The sequence below is a fragment of the Dromiciops gliroides genome, chromosome 3, assembly GCF_019393635.1.
Source record: "Dromiciops gliroides isolate mDroGli1 chromosome 3, mDroGli1.pri, whole genome shotgun sequence".
NCBI classification, from domain to species: Eukaryota; Metazoa; Chordata; class Mammalia; order Microbiotheria; family Microbiotheriidae; genus Dromiciops; species Dromiciops gliroides.
In genome coordinates, this window is record NC_057863.1 from 225266724 (window position 1) to 225291586 (window position 24863).

General features: G+C 37.1%; 1 protein-coding gene across 1 annotated transcript; it reads right to left on the reverse strand.

Moving 5' to 3' along the window:
• Positions 1-10289: 10289 nt before the first annotated feature.
• Positions 10290-11152, reverse strand: LOC122750601 (60S ribosomal protein L7a). Its single transcript, XM_043997353.1, has one exon. The coding sequence runs from the start codon at positions 11134-11136 to the stop codon at positions 10336-10338; it is 801 nt and encodes a 266-aa protein (XP_043853288.1). The 5' UTR covers positions 11137-11152; the 3' UTR covers positions 10290-10335.
• Between the last annotated feature and the right edge of the window lie 13711 nt (positions 11153-24863).

Here is a 24863-nt window from a genome sequence, read left to right on the forward strand (position 1 = left end):
GAAAGGGAAAAAGATCCATTTGTACAAAAAATATTTATAGCAGCTCTTTTTGTGTGGCAACAAAGAATTGGAATTGAGGAAATGCCCATCAAACAAGTCGTTTTATATGATTGTAATGGAATACTATTGTGTTATAAGAAATGATGAGCAGTATGGTTTCAGAAAAACCTGAAAAGATTTGTATGTACTGATGTAAAGTGAAGTGAGCAGAATGTGAACACTGTATGCAGCAAGATTGTAAAGATGATCAATTGTGAAAGACTTAGCTACTCCAATCAAGACAATGATTGAAGACAATTCCAAAAGACCCATAATGAAAAGTGTTATCAGCCTCCAGAGAAAGAACTGATTATTATTATTATTATTTGCAGGGCAATAAGGGTTATAGTGACTTGCCCAGGGTTACACAGCTAGTAAGTGTCAAGTGTTTGAGGCCAGATTTGAACTAAGGTCCTCCTGAATCCAGGGCCGGTACTTTATCCACTGTGCCACCTAGTTGCCCCCAGAAATGATAAATTCTGAGTGCAGATTGAAACATACTTTTAAAAAACTTTATTTTTCTTGGGTTTTTTTTGTGTGTTTTCTTTTGCAATATGGCTAATATAGAAATGCGTTTTGCATAACTTCACATGTATAATTGATATCACATTGTTTGCCTTCTCAAGGGGCAGGGGAGGAGCAGGAGGGAGGGAGAGAATTTAGAACTTAAATTTTTTTATAAATGAATGTTAAAAATGTTAAAAATTTTTATACATATAATTGGACAATATTTACTGAAATCAATAATAATATATTAATCAGTTCAAAAAAAGAGTGTCTCAAGTTTCTTGTGTACACTAGTTCCTACCTCCCCAAGTATAGTCTTACATTATTCATCTATTTTTTTTTTTTTTAGTGAGGCAATTGGGGTTAAGTGACTTGCCCAGGGTCACACAACTAGTAAGTGTTAAGTGTCTGAGGCCGGATTTGAACTCAGTTACTCCTGACTCCAGGGCCGGTGCTTTATCCACTGCGCCACCTAGCCACCCCTCATCTATTTTTTAGGACTCAGAGGGCTCTTGTCCTTCCCCAATCCCAACTCTGTGTCTCTCTGTCTCTGAACTGACCTCCCATGGCTCTAGTCCCTAAGGCATTATCTTTTCTCAAATCCAAACTGGCAAGTATTTCATTTAATTCATTCCCCAAATTAGAACTTTTGAACTTTTGTTATTTAGAGAGGAGAGAGGGGTAAAAGCCAAGTCAGAAATCCCTTCTGCACCCTCCACCTTAGTAAGAGAAGAAGCCAAGGGTTTGGCCCAGGTCCATTTTCTGTGCTCTGGTTGTTGGTGGTATTTTACTGGGATATTAGAATATTTAATTAGTTAAAAATGCATTTTCTCTCCTGTTTTAAAATGCATTTTATGAAAAGTGGTTTATAAAAATAGAACCATATAGTCTTTGTGTTAATATAACTTAGGGCGCGAAATAAGGTCAATTTTTTTCCCTTCCCTTCCCTTCCCTTCCCTTCCCTTCCCTTCCCTTCCCTTCCCTTCCCTTCCCTTCCCTTCCCTTCCCTTCCCTTCCCTTCCCTTCCCTTCCCTTCCCTTCCCTTCCCTTCCCTTCCCTTCCCTTCCCTTCCCTTCCCTTCCCTTCCCTTCCCTTCCCTTCCCTTCCCTTCCCTTCCCTTCCCTTCCCTTCCCTTCCCTTCCCTTCCCTTCCCTTCCCTTCCCTTCCCTTCCCTTCCCTTCCCTTCCCTTCCCTTCCCTTCCCTTCCCTTCCCTTCCCTTCCCTTCCCTTCCCTTCCCTTCCCTTCCCTTCCCTTCCCTTCCCTTCCCTTCCCTTCCCTTCCCTTCCCTTCCCTTCCCTTCCCTTCCCTTCCCTTCTCTTTCCTCTCCTTATTCCCTTCCTTCCTTCTTTCTCCTTTATTTCCTTTCTTTTTTCTTACTTTCTCTCCCTCCCTCCCTCCCTCCCTTCCTTCCTTCCTTCCTTCCTTCCTTCCTTCCTTCCTTCCTTCCTTCCTTCCTTCCTTCCTTCCTTCCTTCCTCCCTCCCTCCCTTCCTTCCTTCCTCCCTTCCTTCCTTCCTTCCTTCCTTCCTTCCTTCCTTCCTTCCTTCCTTCCTTCCTTCCTTCCTTCCTTCCTTCCTTCCTTCCTTCCTTCCTTCCTTCCTTCCTTCCTTCCTTCCTTCCTTCCTTCCTTCCTTCCTTCCTTCCTTCCTTCCTTCCTTCCTTCCTTTTTTTGGAATGGAGCTCTGGTCTGCTCTGGATAGAATATACAGCCACAAAGGAGAATGCATGAAAGTGAGCTGAGATCCCCAGGCCACTTTAGGTCAGGCATGTAGCCCAGTACTTTGAGATGACAAAGCAGTCCCCTTATTGATGAATAAGCAGGAAGAACTTTTAAAGGGAAAGACTTCATCTCTCTCTCTCTCTCTCTCTCTCTCTCTCTCTCTCTCTCTCTCTCCCCTCTCTCCTTTCATATAGCATATATTATTTCATATATCAACTATATCATATTATGTTGTAGTATAATATTATTAATATGTCCTGCTAATTAGTATGTTAACACATTGATATTTATATTATATAATAGTGTTATATATATACACACATATATGTACACATACAGAGTGATCTGCTAATATATTTCCAAAGAAAGGTACTACATAATTCTATTCCTTGCGGAGAACATTAGAAATAATTATTAGAGGGGCAGCTAGGTGGCACAGGGGATACAGCACCAACTCTGGAGTTAGGAGGACCTGAGTTCAAATTCGGCCTCAGATACTTAGCAATTACTAGCTGTGTGACCCTAGGCAAGTCGCTTAACCCCAATTGCCTCACCAAAACAAACAAACAAACAAACAAACAAAAAGAAATAATTATTAGAGATGTGCACAAAGCAGAAGGTGTTTGGGGACAAGGTTGCTAACAACTGAGAGCAAATATCTTCTTCACACTTTTCCTTACCTAAGCCAACCCAGGACCATAGATGACTATTTTGTTATGTTTTGGGTTTTTTGGCTTTCACTTGATAATCATTTTTAAACTTCTTTAATTCTTCCCAACTCATTTTTGTTGTTGTTCTTCAGTTGTTTCAGTGATGTCTGATTCTTTGTGACCTCATTTGCGGTTTTCTTGGCAAAGACACTGGAATGGTTGGCCATTTCCTTTTCCAGATCATTTTATCCATGAGGAACTGAGGCAAACAGTTAAGTGACTTGCCCAGGATTACATGGCTAGTGACAGAGGCCAGATTTGAAGTCAGGAAGATGAGTCTTCTTGACTCCAAGCCTGGCACTCTGTCCACTATACCACGTATCAGCCTATACCTCAAACATTCCAACTGCCAAATCAAAACTGAACAAAACTCCCAGATTATATAATATACCAGACACAGAAAAACTGAATAATCCCAAAGACAAAAGGGAGTAACTTCACATTTCCTCTCATTTCCTGTCAGGTTTGAAATCCTTCTTCCTTTTTTCTCTTATTATAATATTCTTTATTCTTGTGTCTACCAAACAAGGTTATCTTTTTTTTTTTTTTTTAGTGAGGCAATTGGGGTTAAGTGACTTGCCCAGGGTCACACAGCTAGTAAGTGTTAAGTGTCTGAGGCCGAATTTGAACTCAGGTACTCCTGACTCCAGGGCCGGTGCTCTATCCACTGCGCCACCTAGCTGCCCCTCAAACAAGGTTATAATAGCAGGAATTTATAGAACTTTAATGTTAAACAAAATTATTGATATTTCTTGATATATTTTGTTTCATATACCTTCATTTTTTAATATATATTTCCTCCTCCTCTACCCAGAAAGCTATACTGTTATATAAAAATAAACAAACAAAAAAGAAAGAGAAAGAAAAAGCTGTCAAAGAAAACTCAAATAGCAATTGATTCAGATAGTATTCAATGTTTTACCCCCATAGTCCCACCTATACAAAGAAGGGAAAGAGTTGCATTTTTTCAGATTTTCTTTTGGTGCTAATCATTAAAAAAAAAGTTTCCATTTCTATTGTGGTTTATGTTGTCTTTCTGGTTCTGCATCAGTTTGTCTAAGTCTTCCCATACTTCTCTAAATACTTCATAGTCTTAATTTCTTAGGGTGTGGTAATGTTCCATTCTATTTATGTGCCAGCATTTGCTTAGCCATTCCACAGCTATTGGGTACCTACTTTGTTTCCAGGTCGTTGCAAAGCACTCCCTGGCTGAGTTTACACTTTGTTTTATCATCAAACAAACAGGAAATGAGATTTCTAGCATTGGGTGAGAGGAGCTATTCTTATTTGAAATCTTATCTGCATGTTATACCTATGCATATTAAAGAAATTCCATATTTTTCCTTATAAAATTATTTTTTCTTATAAAATTACTAAAATTGCCATTATGTGTCTTCTTATTTTTCATTTTCCCCTAATTCCCTCCTGCATACCCTACAAACTCAGAAAATAACAAAAGTGTTGTTATAGAAACACTGAATGTAGAAGCCAATACATGTTAGAGAATTCAAAACTTAATACTAACATCCCAAAATTATGTATGTGAACATAATAAAAAAGACTTGAAAAGTCTTGTTATTAATATAAAAAGATATAGATATTTATGTTCATATGCATTCATATCTTTTTCATTAAGTGGGATGCTACTAATCTCACCTGAAGAGTTCTAATAAGACAAACTAAACCAGTGGTTTCCTTTTAACCAAGAAAGCACCTTGGTGGCATGGTGGATTAGAGTTCCTAGCCTTGAGTCAGGAAGGTCTGAGTTCAGATCTGATCTCAGACACTTACTAGCCATGTGACCCTGGACAAGTCACTTAATCTTTGTTTGCCCCAGCATCCTCATCTATAAAATTGAGATAATAATAGTACTTACTTCCTAGGGCTATTGTGAGGATCATTTGAGATAATTATTGTAAAGTGCTTAGAACAGTGCCTCATGTAGTAACTGCTATGTAAATGTTAGCTATTATTATATCTCTTTAAAAACAAAATTCTGGGGGCAGCTAGGCGGTGCAGTGGATAGAGCACTGGCCCTGGATTCAGGAGGACCTGAGTTAAAATCCGGCCTCAGGCGCTTAACACTTACTAGCTGCATGACCCTGGACAAGTCACTTAACCCCAATTGCCTCACCCCCAAAAAACAAACAAAAAAATACCAACCAACATTCTGTAATTTATCACTTCCTGGACACATAGACAGAAATTCACAGAATCTTAGTGCCAATCCCCATAGAACAAAATACCCTATTTATTTTGGAGTTAAACTCCTAGGCTTCCAACTATATGAAAGCCCGGTGACAATACTTCAACTGGCAAGTTGGATGACTGATTGAATGTTCACCCTAATCCTGATGCTTTTCCTGCTTCTTGATTACAGGTTTGCATGTTCTTCTCAACATGGTCACAACACCTGAGTATCAATAGAGCATTATAGACATGGTTTACCTAGATTTTAGTGGTGTTTGATAAATGACATAACATATGAGGTAATGAGTATCAGATGAGATCATATCTGTAAAGTGTTTTACAAACTTTAAAGCACTACTTTAAGCTTTAAAGCTATGATTATCATTATTATTACAACATTTTACAGTATTCTTTTAGAAAAGATGGAGAAATATATGTAGATTAATCTTGGGGATTTATGTGGTGCCATGGCATGGAGATGACCCAGAAAATATTTGATTAAAGGATTAGGGATATTTCACTTGGAGAAGAGAAGACTTGCAGTATATATGATAACTAAGAAAATATTTGAAGGGCTGTCATGTGGAAAAGGAAAATTTGCTCTGTTTAACCTCAGAGGACAGAAATAAGAAGAATGGGTGAAGGTGCCAAGGAAATTTAGTCTTGATGTAATGAAAAACACCTTTCTAATAATTATTTCTATACAAAAGTAGAATAGCGTCCTTGGGAAGTAGTGGTTTCCCCCTCATTGGGATTCCTCAAGAAAGGGCTAGATGACCATTTGTTAAATATCTTATCTTAGGCACTCCTTTTCAGGTATTGCTTAGATTAGAGCATGGCAGTGGTCCCTTTCAACTCTAGATTCTTAAGAACTCTGACCCAATGAAATGAGCAACCATGACTCCAGAGGACGACTGATAAAGTGTGCTACCTCCTTATTAGCAAAAGGATGATGGATCCAGAGTATATAGATCGAGGCATTGTTAGATGTGACAAATATGTGAAGATGTTTTGCCTGACTATTTTTACTTAGTAAAAGGACTGTTTTTTTTCTTTATTTGGGTGAGAGGAGCTAGCTATAGTGTTGGCAAAAAAAAAAAAGAAGAAGAAAAGAAAGAAAAGATGGTCATTTAAACAGTATTTAAATACCGAGAATAGACCAAAGGAATTTCAGAAGGAAACACAAAGAGGAAGGCTCTGAAAGTGGTATTGAATTTATTACATGCTTTTTAAAAAAGCAAACTATATATAATAGAAATTCACAATTTCACATATAATCTTTTTTGTTCTGTATGTATATGGAAATGATTTTTCTTGTTTCTTTGTTAAATTTAGAAAAATTAAAATGTAATAATACAAAACAAACATAGTTCATTAACCTCTACCTTCAGAAGTCAACTGGAGAACACAACTCACAGCAAAGGCATTTACTGAAATGACATAGTAACACTAGTAGTGAGAGAACATTCCCTTTATAAACTTGGGGTTTACCCTCCCACAAATGCCCAAAGTATCAGAGGGAGGAAAGTTTTCTAATATTGAGGCACACATGTAAAGAACAAATACAACTAACACAATTCAAACTTCTAGAGAAAGGCAAAGAGTAATGCCTTTCCAAGAAGTATGTTCTTTATCCATAGCTGGTTCTCTTCCCAACTTCCAGGGATGACTCTCTCAACTAATTACTTACAGAACTCTCTTGCTTTTTAAGGCCACCACTGCTGATTCTTCAGCCAGGGTGATTTTTCCCCCATATGGCCATCCTTGAATTTGTTTTGATGACCTGGTGTTTTGAATGCAGCAAATTTTTGTTTTCTAAAACAAGCTATTCTTCCCTTTAGGAGATTCAAAAGGGAAAATATTGTCACAGTTTAAAAATTGTGATGCTATGAGAATAAACAACTTACCTCTCCTAAATAGTTAGCTAAGGATCATTGAGAAGGTAAACAACTTTGGATTTCTTTTTCTTTCTTTCTTTCTTTCTTTCTTTCTTTCTTTCTTTCTTTCTTTCTTTCTTTCTTTCTTTCTTTCTTTCTTTCTTTCTTTCTTTCTTCTTCTTTCTTTCTTCTTCCTTCCTTCCTTCCTTCCTTCCTTCCTTCCTTCCTTCCTTCCTTCCTTCCTTCCTTCCTTCCTTCCTTCCTTCTTCCTTCCTTCCTTCCTTCCTTCCTTCCTTCCTTCCTTCCTTCCTTCCTTCCTTCCTTCCTTCCTTCCTTCCTTCCTTCCTTCCTTTCTTTCTTTCTTTCTTTCTTTCTTTCTTTCTTTCTTTCTTTCTTTCTTTCTTTCTTCCTCCTTTTCCTTCTCTTCTCCATTCTCCTCCTCCTCCTCTTCTTTCTTCCTTCCTTTCTTTTACAGTAACACGGATTATGTTTAAATAATTTTTAAAAAGTCTTTTATGAAGACTTTTATGAAGGGCAGCTAGGTGGTGCAGTGCAGAGTACTGGGCCTGGAGTGAGAGAAACCTGGGTTCAAATCTGGTCTCAGATACTAGCTCCTGGGGGAGTCACTTAACCCTGTCTGCCTTCGTTTCCTCATCTGTAAAATGAGCTGGAGAAGGAAGTAGCAAACCACTCCAGTATCTTTGCCAAGAAAATCTCAAATGGGGTCATGAAAAGTCATACATGACTGAAAACAACTGAACAATAATCATTACATGAATGAGATTCAGTAGGGTAGAGCTGGAGAAACAGCACATTAATAAGTGCAAAGTGGCCAATTCCTACTCATGTATACACGTATAATATTATTACTTTAAATAATTCTGAGCTTTGTGGCGCAGTAGAAAGATCACTTGACCTTGGAGTCCTGATGCTTACTACCTGTGTGTCCTTAAACAAGTACTTAGCCTCTCTGGATCTCAGTCTCATTTGTTAAATGAAGTGATTAGAAGAGATGACCTGTGAAGCCCTAGCTCCAGAGTATTGGTGTTCTGTTCTTTTTATATGAAGCAGCTTCTCTCACCCAGTCTGAGTTCATATTTTCTAGTTGTTAAACTTAGATGAATCCATACAAATTTTATTGCCCCTTATGAACAACATCATGCATTTTCAAGATAATTAGGTGTGAGGGGTGACACCTCTAGTCATGAAACAGAACAGTGCTAATTGGTCCATGCAAAGATCAAACCCATAACTTTGGGCTCATTAGCACTTTCTTCCAGCCAAGTAGGCTAGCATGACCCGTGATGACTGATGTTACTGGGAAAGATCAATTCTGTGCCAAAGGAAATGAGCCCAGGCACTAATCCATATTATAGGGAAATGATGTAAGGCCCCACCAGCATATTGAATTAATTTAACAACATCCAGGGGTTATCTGCTTGCAATTCACACTGGCTAATGAAAATTCACTTTGGCTAGTTGGACAATTGAGCTAAACCAGTGATTTCAGAGGATTAGAATTGACTTGCTTGGTTTGGCATAGACCAGGTATTTAGCCTAATCATAGTTTGGTAGAACTCATACCAATTTGCAGTATCTGAGCACATTTTGCAGGAGGCAAGATAGCCTTATTAAATGTCTCAGATCTTACCCAGTGTAAAGTTATCTGTTCTATCTACATATAATATTTATGTAATATTTTAAAGTTTGCAAAACTAATTTGTCACAACATGACTGTGTGCTAGGTAGTATAAGTATTGTTAGCTCTACATTACATATGAGGAAATTGAGGTAGTGATTTGTCCATAAACATGCAGATAAGAACTGATGAGTATGAATTAAACCTGGATCTCCTGATTACAAATCCAGTGGTCCCTCTACTACAGACTTTCAATGTGAAGTAGATTTTTTCATTTTCTTATTGCTAATAAGTATTGATGCTGGGATTTGAATTTAAGTCATCCTACTCCAAGACCAGTACTCTTTCCACTAGGAAACTCTTGCCATAAATTCTGGGCCTTCAGATAACCGTCTTGTTTTGCGTAGATTAAAACACTGTTCACTAGCTTCACATGGCTTTGAGACCCATGGGTGACAGCTACAAGGAATCTGGATGAGATGGAGTAAACTTTAAAGAAAGAGAGGTTGTAATTATGTGATGCTGGCTGAGGGAAAGTCTGAAAGTGACAGCAGGGAGTAAGAATTTGCCATATCCTTATCTTGGTCCTGTTTTAGGAATACTAGGAAGGAACCTTTGTAGAAGGTGCCAAGAGATGATGTGTGTTCTGGAGAAAGCTAGGGTTTATTGAGCATCAAACACTGGAAATAAATGTAAAAAGAGGATCTAGGATGATTGTATCGAATACAGGAAGGCTCTAGGGGGTGCAACAGAAAAAGAGAAGTAAAGGAACTGTGTGGAGATGTGCTGTGTTTACTATAGGCAATGGGGTGACTACCTTTGCACTGACCCCCCCCCCAGTGTTTCCAAAATAATGCAATGTGTTTGGCACTGCTTGGCATAGGCCAGGTGAAATGTCAGGGGCAGTCTGCCTTAGTGAGAAGGCAGGTCTTGGGAGAGGGGCATGATGACCACAGGAGACTGCAGGAGGAGGAGGAGGAGGAGGAGGATTGTGGCAGCCCTAGGGCTAGGTGATTGATAGTGCTGGCCAGGTGGCTGATATTCCACTGGAGCAGGAGGGAAAGCTCACACTTCAGGAGACTAACTCCTGTGGCAAAGTCCCAGCTATCCATGCATATTATGACTCTGGTCATAAGGATCAAATGAGATTATTTGTATTAAGTGTTTGGTAAACTTTAGAGTACTTTCTAAATGTCAGTGGCTATTAGTTATATTGACTTAGATGCTGTTAAATTTGGTCAGCTCACTTTTTTTTAATAGATCACCTAAATGCCATTTGAATGGCAAAGTTGATGTTTCCTAGTTCTATCCACAAGAGAGAACATGCCAATGATCTCTTATGAACTCTCTGATGCTTTCTGGTCTGAGGACCAATAATAACATAAAGTTATAATGCTAAATTCAGATAAACAGCTACTGATAATGAGATAATATTTTAAAATTCCAGTTTGGTTAGCCTATGTCCATCCTGACTGTTTACTAACTAATAAAACAATAAGGTCTATTAATCCTTACATTTTAGCACATGATTACTATGGCTATACTTAGCTTTTTTTCCTGAGGTTAATTAAAATGTTTGTGTGTGTGTGTTGTTTTTTTTTTTTTTGTTTGTTTAAATTTTTATTTTTACGCAGGGGGAAATCAAACATAAATTTAACCCAATTTAGTTGCAAGTTCCTTAGCTTTTGCCTTTTCCAGCTTGGCAATACGGGCCACTGACTTTGGACCCAGAATGTTGCCACCCCAGTGACGACGGATCTCATCATATCTGTCATTGTAATTGGTTTTGATGGCTTCTACCAGCTTAGCCAGGGCTCCCTTATCTTCAGGGTTAACCTGTGTGAAGGCAATGCTTGTGCAAGTCTTTCTGTGAACTAAGCGGCCCAGTCTGGCTTTACCTTTAATAATACAGTAAGGAACTCCCATTTTTCGGCACAAGGCAGGAAGGAAGACCACTAGCTCAATGGGGTCCACATCATGTGCAATCACTACCAACTGTGCCTTCTTGTTCTCCACCAGGGTAGTAACAGTGTTAACGCCTGCCCTGAGGACAGGTGGTCTCTTAGTGGGGACATCTCCTTTGCCTGCAGCTTTTTGTTCAGCTCGAGCCAGCAGCCTTTGCTTCTTCTCTTGCTTTGTCTCAGGTCTGTACTTGTGAGCCAATTTAAGCAGTTGAGTAGCTGTCTGACGATCCAAAGCCTGGCTAAACTGGTTAATTGCTGGCGGTACTTTCAAACGCTTATAAAGGATAGATCTTTGCCGCTGCAGTCTGATGTATCGAGGCCATTTGACAAATCGAGTAAGGTCCCTTTTGGGCTGGATGTCCTGACCAATGCCAAAGTTCTTGGGCCGCTTCTCAAACAGAGGATTAACCACTTTCTTGGCCTCTTGCTTCTTTACAACAGCAGGGGCCGGAGCCACCTTCTTCCCTTTGGCCTTCTTCCCTTTTGGCATCTTGGCCGGCAGAACGAGAAAGTGTGTGTGTGTTTTTAAAAATGTACAGACATTCCCTAACCACCCTTATTATTTATTTCTTGAATAATCAAACCATTAGAGTGGAACTAAAAGCCTGAATCTGTCTGTCTCCCTTATTAAAAACAAACTACTTATAAAAATTCAGCTGTTAAATTCTGTGACCTATAGCTGCTACATCTCTGACATTCCCATAGTATATTCATAGTGGATTTTACTCACCAGACAACCTGAGAGTTGTCACTATTACTCTCATACTAACTTCACATGTCCAATGGTTGCCAAGACTTGTCACCATAAAATTAGATACTATTTGTTAACAAAAATGGAAAATATTGGATGTTGGAGGAGATGTGGGAAAGCTGGGACACTAATCCACTATTGATGGAGTTGTGAAAAGATCCAGCCATTCTGGAGAGCAATTTGGATCTATGCCCAAAGGGCTATAGAACTGTGCATACCCTTTGATCCAGCAATACCACTGCTCGGTTTATATCCCAAAGACATTCCCCAAAAGAGAAAAAGACCTATTTGTACAAAAATATTTATAGCAGCTCTCTTTGTGGTGGCTAAAAATTGGAAATCAAAGGAATGCCCATCAATTGGGGAATGGCTAAACAAACTGTGGTATATGAGGGTGATGGAATATTATTGTGCTATAATAAATGACAAGCAGGATGGTTTCAGAAAGGCCTGGAAAGATATATATGAACTGATGTATAGTGAAGTGAGCAGAACCAAGAGAACGTTGTGCAAAGAGACAGCAATATTATTTGATGAAGAACTGTGAATGACTAGACTATTCTCCACAATACAATGATCCAAGACAATCCCAGAGGACTAATGATGAAGCATACTATCCACCTCCAAAGAAAGAACTGATATTGATGGAACACAGACTGAAGCATGCTGTTTTTCACTTTCTTTCATTTTTTTCTTTTAAGCAAGTTTTCTTGTACAAAATGACAAATATGGTAATATTTTACATAAAAAAACAGATACTATTTGTAAAGCATTTAGCACAATGCCTGGCACATAGCAAGTAAATGCTTACTCCCTTTCTCATTTTAATATCTCTCTCATCTATTTCTTCCTCTCCTTTCACTCAGTAACTCCCTTAGTTTATGTCATCACAACCTCTCACTTGGACTTTTCTACCAGCCTCCTTACTTATTTTTTGTCTCCCTGACTCCAATCTTCCCTTTCTAGTCCATTCTTTACACAGCTGCCTAGAACACACGTGTGACCAAAATCATCACTATCCCCCTCCCTTCTCAAGAAACTCCAGGGACTCTCTTGCCTCCAAGATAAAATGTTAACCCCTCTGTTTGGCTTTAAGAACCCTTCATGGGGCAGCTAGGTGGTGCAGTGGATAGGGTGCTGGCCTTGGATTCAGGAGTACATGAGTTAAAATCCGGCCTCAGACACTTGACACTTACTAGCTGTGTGACCCTGGGCAAGTCACTTAACCCTCATTGCCCCGCCAAAAAAAAAAAAAAAAAAAAGAGCCCTTCACAATTTGCCTCTGGCCAACCTTTCCATATTTCTTGTATGTTACTCTATCATACTTTTTAATTTCCAGGCAAATAGACTTCTTTCTTATACATGACATTGTCTTTCCCATTTCTTTACCCATGTGTCTCCATGCCTGAAATCCATTCCTTCCTTACCTTTACTTCATAGAATTCTTAGTTTCCTTCAAAGCTCAGCTCAAATGCTATTTATAGGTGCCTTTCCTGGCTGCAAATGCTAGTGCCTTGGCCCTGTCAAATTACTTTGTTTTCTACTTCATATATATTTTGTATCTACTTTTGTGTGTGTGTATGTTTCCCCCCTAGTAGAATGTAAACTTCTTGAGGGCAGGAACTGTTTTGTTTATGGTTTTGTAGCCCCAGGACCTACTACAGTAAACCTTACAGACACTTAATAATTGATTTTTCTTTCTGTCTTTTTTTTTTCTTTGGTAGGGCAATGAGGGATAAGTGACTTGCCCAGGGTCACATAGCTAGTGTCAAGTATCTGAGGTCATATTTGAACTCAGGTTCTCCTAAATCCAGGGCTGGTGCTTTATCCACTGTGTCACCTAGCTGCCCCCAATAGTTGATTTTTCAATTGAATTATTGATTTAAGTGATGTGTGTGTGTGTGTGTGTATATATGTATACACATCTACATACATACATGTATATATGGAAATATATATTTATATATAAGTTACATAGTACATATACTAAGATATATGTAACATGCTGAATATTATAGTGCATCTGCAGTATTCCTGTTTTACCACTAGATGGTACTTGTGCATCTTTGGTATCCTAATTAACATCCATAGTAGAGGCCAGCCTAATATAGTTAGGAGGGATAAAGATACGGGTTCAAATCCTGCTTCTGACACATATTAGCTGTGAGACTATTAGCAAGACACTTAAACTGTCAGTGGCCTAGTCAATTTTCTAAGAGTAAATTAGGGACAAAATGTTAATCTACATTGATAGAGGAAGTTCATACACCAGGAGTTCCTTTTACCCATGGAATCTCATGTCTTGGGATGGGGTGGGGGGATAGTTTTATAAAATGGATATTTGAGGAGAATTCAAGAAATAGGCCACTATAGTTTTAACTGGGACAGAGCAACTGGGGTTAGATAATTTAAATGTTTGTGAAATCACTGTCCTGAGGGTGGCTTCCTGCCCTGTCCTATCTGCCCCTTCAATGGTAGTTGTTCACAATGGCCTCTTGGGGGCATTTTGAACATCCCAGATGAGACTCTCCTCATGACAGCCACTTGCTCTAGGTGCAGACATTGCTAGTTATGGCTCTGCAAAACCTACTTCTATAGTGGATCAAATTTATTACTAATGAAGCATACAGCTTTATCCTACTTTTGAGAGAATATAAACATAATACAACCTTTGTTATAATATGTTAACAATATATAACATGGCCCATATACCAACAGGACCTTTTAACTTTTTAGTACTATTTATTTCTAGTACATTAACCCTTTTAGTACTGTGGACCACTTTGAGTCTCTGGTTAAGCCTAAGGACCCCTTCTCATGATAATGTTTTAAACACAATGAAACAAAAAACATAGGATTACAAAGAAAAAACAGTTATATTGAGGTATAGCTATCAAAAAATAGTTGATGGATCCCAGGTTAAGAACTCCTATAGCACATTACCATAAGCAAACTCTCATATATACTTAGAGGCTTATCGATAAGTTACTATGACCCATACTTATATCCCAGGCTTTGAACATTCCTTTGCTCATCCTGCCACTGCTTCTACTCTTTTTGGCTCTGTTAAAAGCCTAAAGAACTTTGCTTTCCTTTTGTCCTTACCTGATCTAGGAGAGAAGGTGTCATTTGCTTCTTCTCTCTCTTTCTAAAATCAAACCAAGATACAAAGCATGACTGTTCTCTTGCTTTCTTTTTATTGACAAAGCTATTTAATCCAATAAGGAGTCCAATAATTCAAAACTGGTTATAGAGCAATATGCATATATAATACAACAAACTGACACAGAAGTTACCAGGTGATTTTTTAAATTAAACAAAATACATTTCCCTCAAACGTAGTTATTATCTAGTTGCCTGAAACAAGGAAGTTTATTACAGGTATGTCAATTCATTGACAAGAAGGTTTTTGTTAAAAGAGGGGAATGGTTTGTAAATTAGGCCCTATCTCCTTCAACCATATGCTCTATTCCTTGCCAAAAAAAGAATGTTCAAATATCTGCTTTCAGATTCCCACATGAGTAAAGTGTTATATATTCACTTTGGTGGGATTGTCGTCATTGTTTAGGAAAGAATATCAAATGATATTTAAAGGAATATAGCAAGTTTTAATGATTGTTTAAATGAATAACCTATGAACACATTGCAACCTGTTTCTTCCCATTCCCCTCAATTTCATAGCAGTCCATTTAAGACATCTGAATAAAGAACTTTTTGGTCAGGGATCCCTCATTTGAGGATTAACCTAACAGGTTTTTTTTTACCTTAATAAGTTCTTGGAAATGAAATGCAAGTACTGCATTACTCTAATATGAATGCTAAAAATCCAAGCCCTAGAAAGCCAGTCAGGAAATTCCAAAAGTTTCCACAGACTAATTAGTTTGGTCTTACTGCACATATGTATTTTTTTAAAACTGTGCTTCCCTTGTTAAAAGTATACCTTGTATATTTGTTTATGTTGTCAAATGTGTGTCATAATTTGTACAGGATGTGCCATGTAGCTAAGTTCTCATTGCCTATAAGATTCTTAACTAGGAATTTCCTGACTCTTGATTTTTCACCCATTAAAGTAATTTTGGTATTTAATGTATCCCATACAACATCTTAACATGAGAGTATAAGCAAATTAGGGGAAAAATTAGGTTTGTAAAGATATGGCATCTATATAAAACATCTAAATGAGACTTGCTTTGCTATATATGGATGAGTGAGTTAAGCAAAGCAGCTAAATTGTCCTTATCTTTGTCTAAAGTTCTGTGGAAAAGAAAAAAAAAACCTCAATTTATTTATTTGTGTGAATGTGTGTGTGTGTGTGTGTGTGTGTGTGTTGTGTACAAAAACTGTGTTAAGCTCACCTGGTTTATCATTCAGTTACAAAATTGAAACTTGGCCCAGGTTCACTCAAAACTACTAATTTTTCAAGGAAATGTGAGCAGATGTAAGTAAAACTCCTACTCCCTTGTAAACGTTCCACAAGAGGCCATATGTCTTAGAACTTGGGATTCTTTTCCACTTAAATCAAGGCAGCAATTTTACTTCAAGATACAATTCTGGTAGAAAACACACTCTTAGAAGGAAGGAAACATGGTAAAAATTCTTAAGCTTTGAAAATCAGGAAATGGGAACATATTCCTTCCCAGTCACAAACACCTCGGTAACCATACAATAAGGAGCCATGTTGTAAATGCTTAAATTATTTGAGTCATGAGGTGGGTACTTAAAAAGGTGTGCCAGCATGTTTTGCAGGCTATTATTATTATTGCTAATGGTAATAACAAAATAATAGTAACTCATCTTTTATGTAGAGCACTTGGGAGGAAAGTGTTTTGTAGGAACAACAACCTGTGAAGCAGGAAGAGTAAATATTATCTCCACTTAACAGATGGTGGAAAGGAGACTCAGTGAAATTGTGACCTTTCCACAGTCCCATGGTTAATAAATAGAGCATGGGCCCAAAGTCACAAAATGATCTAATGTTTTAATAACTTTTTGAAAATTATTTTTCTTTATTTCATATATCTCCTGTACATACTGTATATGATGCTATGGTATTGTAAATTAAAAACAAAAAATAAAGGACTTATTAAATATTGAACCCCCTTCATGACTTCATGACTTTTGGCCCACCCTGTAGTAAAACTGTGAATCCTATCAGTCAGGTTACTTTAGTATCATTACCTACTCTGCTGTTAGGTAGTAAATTAGGTACTTAATGGAATGGACTTACAAAAAAAGTGAAAGAATCTATCGTAGGCTGTTATTGTCTAATCCAAAGGTCATCTCTAGGATGTAACCTCTTATATGGGAATATGGAATTACAAATATTTGTAACAAATATATGTAACTGTTTAACAATTCTAGATTCAACTTGTGCAATTTCCATGGGATATTCTTAGTTTCCTTTTTAAATGTAGGTACACTGAGGGACTACATGTGATTTGATAGTTGAAACCCTTCTTATTTTTTAATTTTGTGGTTAAAATAATGACGGCAACTGAACTCGGAGTGACAAATGGTGGCCCTTTGTTCTAATTACTGTGTTCACAAAGGACTATCAGCAAACACTACTCAACAAATGTTTATTTAGGTCCTAATATGTGCAGTACCAAGGATCATAGGGCTAGAGCTAGAAGGGACACTAAGAATTCATCTTCTCCAACACCTTCATTTTACAGATGAGGAAAGAATGATCCCACGAGCTGAAGTGACTTGTCCAAGGTCACACAGGGAGCAAAGTGTCAGAGGTTTCCATATCCAGCCCTCTTCACTATACCACACTGCCAATCATAGGTACCCAAATAAATTAAACAAGTCTCCTGCTCTCAAGGACATTTATAGTTTAATGGAAAAGATAAAAATGGGCCCAAATAGCTATAATACAGAAAAGGAGATGGTGAGTACAGAGAAACATAGAAAGTGTTCTGAGAGTTACAAGGAAAGAAAGATTATGAAATGAATGTAGAATGATTGAGCCATTATGATTCAATGGCTATGTCTTCCAAAAGTGTAATCTAGCTAATGATTAATGCATGCTATATTTGGTGTCACTCAGAACTTTTGGGGGGATTAAGTTTTCTATGTTTATGAGATTCAGCATTTTAGAGTCTTCAATAGAAACCTTAATAGGAAACAGTTTAATAGAAGACAAAGAAAGCCAAAGAGGGTGTGGCAGGGTGGAAGAAGCTTGCCCTTTGAAGGGGGTGCAGACAGGATGAATAAGAAACCCAGCTGGCTGGGTTAATTCATCAGATGGAGAATGGGGAAATACAATAGGAGAGAGGGAGTAACTATCTCGAAACCATGAAGAGGAGAGGTATCTTTTTGTTCTCTGTCTGAGGTTGCAATCTGGCGACAAAGCCAATGGTCTGGCCCCACTCCCTTCGGGACATATATTTCAGTTTACTAAAAGGCTCTTTCTTTGCCTTATTCTGAAATGTAGCTCTTCTGAAAGTCATACCTTAAGCTATGAGGATCCCAAAATATGGGAGACTCACATACTTGCATGCCTCACATCTGGTTCCACTGCCTAGTACCTTTCCCTAGGGAGAAAATACACTAAGAATTAGGATATCCTCCATTCTCTTACTTGATGGTTTGTATCTCAGTGTTTAGTTTGAATTTGGTAGATATTTTTCTGTTATGTGGAAGAGTCCAGGAGGAAGCAAAAAAAATTAAAATTTAAAGAGCCCTTCTGACAGCAATGCATGGGTGGAACAAAATGAAACATAGAATTTTTCCCAGTGGAAATGAAATTGTAATAGATGGAATCATCTCATTCACAAGAGAAGGATTCACAACCAATTAATTACTGCACAAACAGATGTGATTTATGGGAATTCCTTGATTAATTAAATAGCAATGTGAGCTCTGGTACCAAAAACAAAACGCTGGCACAGTGAACCAATGCCAGATGGGATATGTTGTTTTCATTCCTTTTAAACAAAGAACAAAATATGAACAAGGAACAAAGAATAAGAATTTGTCTTTATATTGCAGGGGGAAAGAGCTTTTTAGTAGATTAGGATCATATGGCAAATAGTCTTCTTTATTATATAACAAACTAAGCTAATGTAAGACATACTTTGGCCAGTGTTTTTTCCTTCCAAAGCCCCTCCTGTCTCATTCTTTTTTTTTTTCCTCCTATTCTGTTTCTTCACTCCCTAACTCACACCCCGCCAAAGCTCTTTATAAACCCACAGACAGCTTGCAATTTACCTCTGTGTGTTTATGATACTTAATGCTCACAACATTCACAGTTTGCCCTGGCATTGTGCCCAAATTTGAACTCAGATGGGTAGCTGAAAAGGAATTGTAGCCGTGGCCTGACCAATGAGGCATAGCAATGGCAATTTTGATCGCCTCACCACATCATTGTAACATAGTCCTGAATTGTTCCTAAAGAAACACAAAATTGACATTACTGTCACTCATAGAACCTGCTGGCTATATTATCTCAACAACCTATAGAGGAAGGAAAGTATTTAGGGGCTACATAAGTAAAGAACAACTTAAAGAAGGTGGCATGTTTTTTTAAAAAGAGAAATATGAAATATTCTTCTTATATTTTAATTTTTCCAGCAAATATTTGCTCAGTAACTACCACATGTAAGGCACTTTCCTAGATATCTTTAATGCTTACACTGAAAAGCAGTTCACTCATATTGTCATATTGATAATTTAAAAATACACTTTAGCTTTACATTATGTTCACCTAAGGGGGAAAGACAGAGTGAGAAATGTAGAGAAGATGATGAAAGGAAGAATAGGAGAGAGAGAGAGAGAGAGAGAGAGAGAGAGAGAGAGAGAGAGAGAGAGATTATCATCTCAAATGACCCCAGGAAAATAGAGAATATATACTCCCTCCCAAAAGTACCAGTTATTATGCAAATTGCCATGTTCAGGGGTGTGCAGGAACCAGCTTAGTGAGCTCTTGAAGGCCAATTGTTAAATTTTCAGTGTGAGCATTTATAGCTCAGAATTCAGCCAACTCTACAAATTAGGGCTTGATTTGTTGTTTTGGTGATTGTCTAGAAATAAGAAAGTGGTAGAGAAAATGTTAATAATGCATATTAAAATTAAGTGCATCATGTCCACTTTTATTTTCCAGAGAGCAAGTCGTTAAACATTTACCAGTACATTCCTCTGCATGTGACCAGCAATTCTACTTGTGGGTATACACATAAGTGAAAACAAATCCTGGGTCTGTGGCAGAGGCTTCAGTAGCAAAGATTTGGAGAATTTGCTAAAATTTTCCTTTATATTATAAAAAATGGAATCCTTTACATGATAAAATATTGAGTACATATTCCTAGAATCTGTCAATGAAAAATGTCTCAAGGGCAGCTAGGTGGCACAGTGGATAGAGCACCAGCCTTGGATTCAAGAGGACATGAATTCAAATCAGGACTCAGACACTAGACACTAGTTGTGTGACCCTGGGCAAGTCACTTAACCCTCATTGCCCTACAAAAAAAAAGTCTCAATTCCTACCTAAAATTGGAAGTGCACATCTTGAAATTTCTTTTCAGTGGAGAAAAACCTTAACTTTAATTTAATGTAGTTGATCAATTGGGGTGATTAAAAAAATTTTGCTTTGAAAATTGGGGAAAGAGAGATTTTTTGTGGAGGAATAGTTCTACTTTCATTGACTATCATCTTTAGACTGTACTATTTTAAGATATTGCCTGAAAAGACTTATGACTTGAGGGACCAGCTTATTTGCCAGACATTGTGCTAGGCACTGGAGACACAAAAACAATAATAAATAAATAGTTCCTTCCCTCAAGGAACTTAGCGCTAACTGGGAAAAACAACATGACTGTGGATATATAAATATGGAGGAAATGAAATGATTATGGATATGCAAGTACAAGAAAACACAAGATAAATACAAAGTAATTTCCAATGGGAAGGCACTAGCAACTTTGGGAATCAGGATAGTGTTTTTCTATTTAAAAAAAAAAAGAAATGGGAAATGGCCTGTTGCATATAGTTAATAGTAATTAAACTAGTGTGCCTAGAAAGTTGAGAGCATGAACAAAAAATCTAGGAAAGGTTGGATGAAGCCAGATGGTGAATGGCTTGAAAGGCCAAACAGAAGATATCATATTTTTGTATCAGAGGCAATTAGGGACCCATTGAATCTTCTTGAAGAGGGGAATGACATTATCCGATCTATGCATTAGGAATATGAATTTAGGAGCTGTGTGGAACTGGAGAAAAAGAAACTGGAAAGAGTAAGATCAATTAAGGGTTATTTTAACAGTCCAGGGTCAAAACTAGGACTGTGGCTATTGCATAAAAGGGGATGTTTGTGAGAGAATATAATTTGGCAATTGGTTGGATATGGGGAGGGAGATTCAGTAAAGGTGAGGACAGAAAAGTGTCTGTCATTTGAGGTTCTGAGCCCAAGTGACTGAAAGGGTGGTGAAAACCTTGGAGGATGGGTGAATTTAATGAGGAAGGCAGTAAATGCTGTTTTGGATATATCAAGTTTAAGATGCTAGTGATATCCCACTATTCCAGGTAAAGAGGAAGGTAGTTGATGATATGGGACTTGAATTTACCAGAGAGATTAGGGTTGCATGTGTAGATTTGGAAGTCCTTTTCATAAATGCGATTATTTTACCCATGAGAGCTGATGACATGAACAAGAGAGAAATTACAGAAAGGAAAGAAAAAAGGGCTAGGACAAGCCTGTGGTAGCAGCCATGGTGAGTTGGTGGTAGATGAATGACAATCAGAAAAAAAGTTGAAGAGTGATCAGAAAGATGGTAGAAACAAGAGAGAACAGTGTTATGGAAGCTAATGGTGGAGAGAATGAGGCTGCAGTAGTAGGAGTGGTGGTGCATGGCAGTGTCAAAAATTTCTGAGAAGTCATCGAGGAGAACTTAGAAAGGGCTATTGAATTTAACAATCAAGAAATCATTGACTTTTCCGAGGAGGAGGAAAGGGGGTGGCGGCAGCTAGGTGGTGCAGTGGATAAAGCACTGGCTGTGGATTCAGGAGGACCTGAGTTCAAATCTGACCTCAGACACTTGACACTTAAATAGCTGTGTGACCCTGGTCAAGTCACTTAACCCTCATTGCCCTGCCCCCCCCCAAAAAAAAAAGACTTTTCTGAAGAGTTGGGTAGGTTCTGGTGACTAATAGTTATAGCCCTATCTTGGACTCTTCTGGAAACTCTTCTAGTTAAGCAAATACTCCTGATTTAGAAGTTGATGGTTTTTTACTGTGAAGGCATCAATATCTCAGGAAACTTCCATCAATAAGCATTTGTGACAGGCATTATGCTAAGCACTGGGGAGACAAAGAAAGGCTAAAGATAGTCCTTGCTTTTGAAGAACCCACAATCTAATAGGAGAAGACAATGTGCAAACAAATAGTACAAAAATATATGTGCAGAATAAAGAGAAAATAATCAATAGAAGGAATGCACTAGAATTAAGAGGGATTGAGAATGGCTTCCCAGAGAAGGTCAGATTTTAGAAAAGCATTGTTATTTCTAGCAGCTCTTTTTGTGGTTGGCTAAGAATTGGAAATCAAAGGAATGCCCATCAATTGGGGAATGGCTAAACAAGCTGTGGTATATGATGGTGATGGAATATTATTGTGCTATAAGAAATAACAAGGAGGATGATTTCAGAAAGGCCTGGAAAGACTTGTATGAACTGATGTATAGCAAAGTGAGCAGAACCAAGAGAACATTGTATACGGTGATAGCAATATTGTTTGATGAAGAACTGTGAATGACTTGACTGTTCTCTACAATACAATGATCCAAGACAATCCCAAAGGACTAATGATGAAACATACTATACACCTCCAAACAAAGAACTGATATTGATGGAACAGACTGAAGCATGCTATTTTTCACTTTCTTTCATTTTTTTCTTTCATTCAAGTTTTCTTATTCAAATGACTAATACGGTAATATTTTACATAATTGTAAATTTATAACTCATATGTGATTGCTTATCCCCTCAGGGATGCAGGAGGGGACGGAAAGAAGGAGGGATATAACTTGGAACCCAAAATTATAAATAAAAATGTTTTTACTTTTAAAAAAAGGGGGAAAAAGAAAAGTATTATTTTTGAGTCTTTTCAGTTGTGTCTGAATCTGTGACCCTATTTGGGATTTTCTAGCAAAGATATTGGAGTGGTTTGCCATTTCCTTCTCCAGCTCATTTGGCAGATGAGGAAACTGAGGCAAATAGGGTTAAGTGACTTGCCCAGGATCTCATAGTTAGTAAGTGACTGAGTGAGTGACTGAGGCCAGATTTGAATTCAGGAGGAGGAGTCTTCCAGAATCCAGCCTGGCATTCTATTCACTGCACCACTTAACTGCCCATGTGTGATTTAACACATCAAATTAAATGACTATAAATGAAACTATTGCCTGCCTCCCTCCTTCCCTTCCTCCCTCTCCCTCTCTGTATCTTTCTTTCTCTCCTTTTTTTCTTTCTTTCTCTCTTCCTTCCCTTTACCCCTCCCCACCCACAAACTTTATTGGACTCATACCAGCAGTCCATGATTCTTTATCACCTCTGTAATTCCTGTGTTTGTCTAAGTAGGTAGACTCTTTGTTTGTTTTGTTGTTGTTGTTGTTGTTTTGTTTTGTTTTTGGTGGGGCAATGAGGGTTAAGTGACTTGCCCAGGGTCACACAGCTAGTAAATGTCAAGTGTCTGAGGTCACATTTGAACTCAGGTCATCCTGAATCCAAGGCCTATGCTTTATCCACTGCACTACCTAGCTGCCCTAAGTAGTTAGACTCTTAAATATTTTATTTGTTCTCTAGTTAATTTGAATGAAATTTCACTTTCTATCTCTTCCTTCTGAATTTTGGTGGTGAATCATAAGAAGGCTGTGGATTTTTGTTGGTTTATTTTATATCATGACAATTTGTTGACATAATTTATTGTTCCAAATAATTTTTAGTTGATGTTCTAGGGTTCTTTTATAAATCAGGATATCATCTGAACAAAATGGTCATTTTGTTTCTTCTCTGCCTATGCTTAGTCCTTCACTTTCTATTTTTCTCATTTTATTGCTACAACTTGCATTTCTAGCACTATGTCAAATAACATTGCTGATCATGGATATCTTTGCTTTATCCCCTTCTGTTACTGGAAAGAACTCTAGATTATCTCCATTACATATAATACTAACTTTCATTTAGATAGATATTATTCACCATAATAAGGAAAGATAAATTTATTTCTGTGCATTTTAGTGTTTTTAAATACAAATGGATTTACTTTTCCAAAATTTTTCTGCATTTACTGTTAAATCATGCAATTTATTTTTTATTAGTATGATTTATTATGTTGATAGTTCACCTAATATTGAATGAAACTTTCATTCCTGAAAAAAATTCTAAATGGACATAATGTACAGTATTTTTGATGTGTTGCTACATATTCTTTCTTTCTTTTTTATATTCTTTCTTAATATTTCATTAGAATTTTTTGAGTTAATATTCTTTAGAGGTATTAGATTATCATTTTCTCTCTGTTTTAGCTTTCCATGGTTTAGTTTTCAAGAGCATAGTTGAATCATAGAAGGAATTAGGTAAGATCCTTTTTCTTTTTTTTTTTTTGTAAACAGTTTATACAGTGTTGGAATTAATTGTTTTTTAAATGTTTGATACAATTCATTTGTAAATTTATGTGGTCCTGGGTTTTGTTTTGTTTTTCAATTAGGAATTTCCTATAATGTTTCTTTTTTCCTCTTTGGATTATGGAAATTGTCTAGAAATTTCTAGAATTATTTTGTATTTTTGTAAATATTCATCCATTTCATTTAAATCAAAAATTTCAGTGGCATATAATTGGACAAATTTCTGATAATTTCCTGTATTTCATCTTTATTTGTTGTGACTTTTTAAAAAAATTTTTGATGCTGGAAAATTGCAGGTTTTCTCTATTTTTAAATAGACTAGATAATGGCTTATCTAGTTGTTATTTTTTAAAGACCAACTTCTAGTTTTATTTACCTCTTAAACTTTTAATTTCGTTAATCTCTTTTTTGATATGTAGACTTTCTATTTTAGTTTTTTATTTGGGGTTTTAAATTTTGGTTTTCCTTCTTTTCATCATGTGCCCCATTCATTGATTTGTTTTTTCTCATTTTATTGTTGAAATATAAATTTTCCTCTCAAGATTGTTTTGGCTACATATTAAAAGTTTTGGCATGTTGTTTCATTGGGGTTTTTAAAATGAATTTCTCTGTTCCTATGACTTGTTCTTTGATTCATTACTTCTTTAAAAATAGGTTATTTAGCCTCTAATTCATTTTAATCCTTTCTTCAAATGCTCTGTTTTAAAGGAACATGCACTTACATGTACATACAAATATAAGTACATTACATTTTCATAGCTGTTATATTGCCTTTACTAACTTGTAAGCTCCTTGAGAACAGAACATATGTTCTTTCTTTATCTTCTCAGTAAGCATCAGATATAGT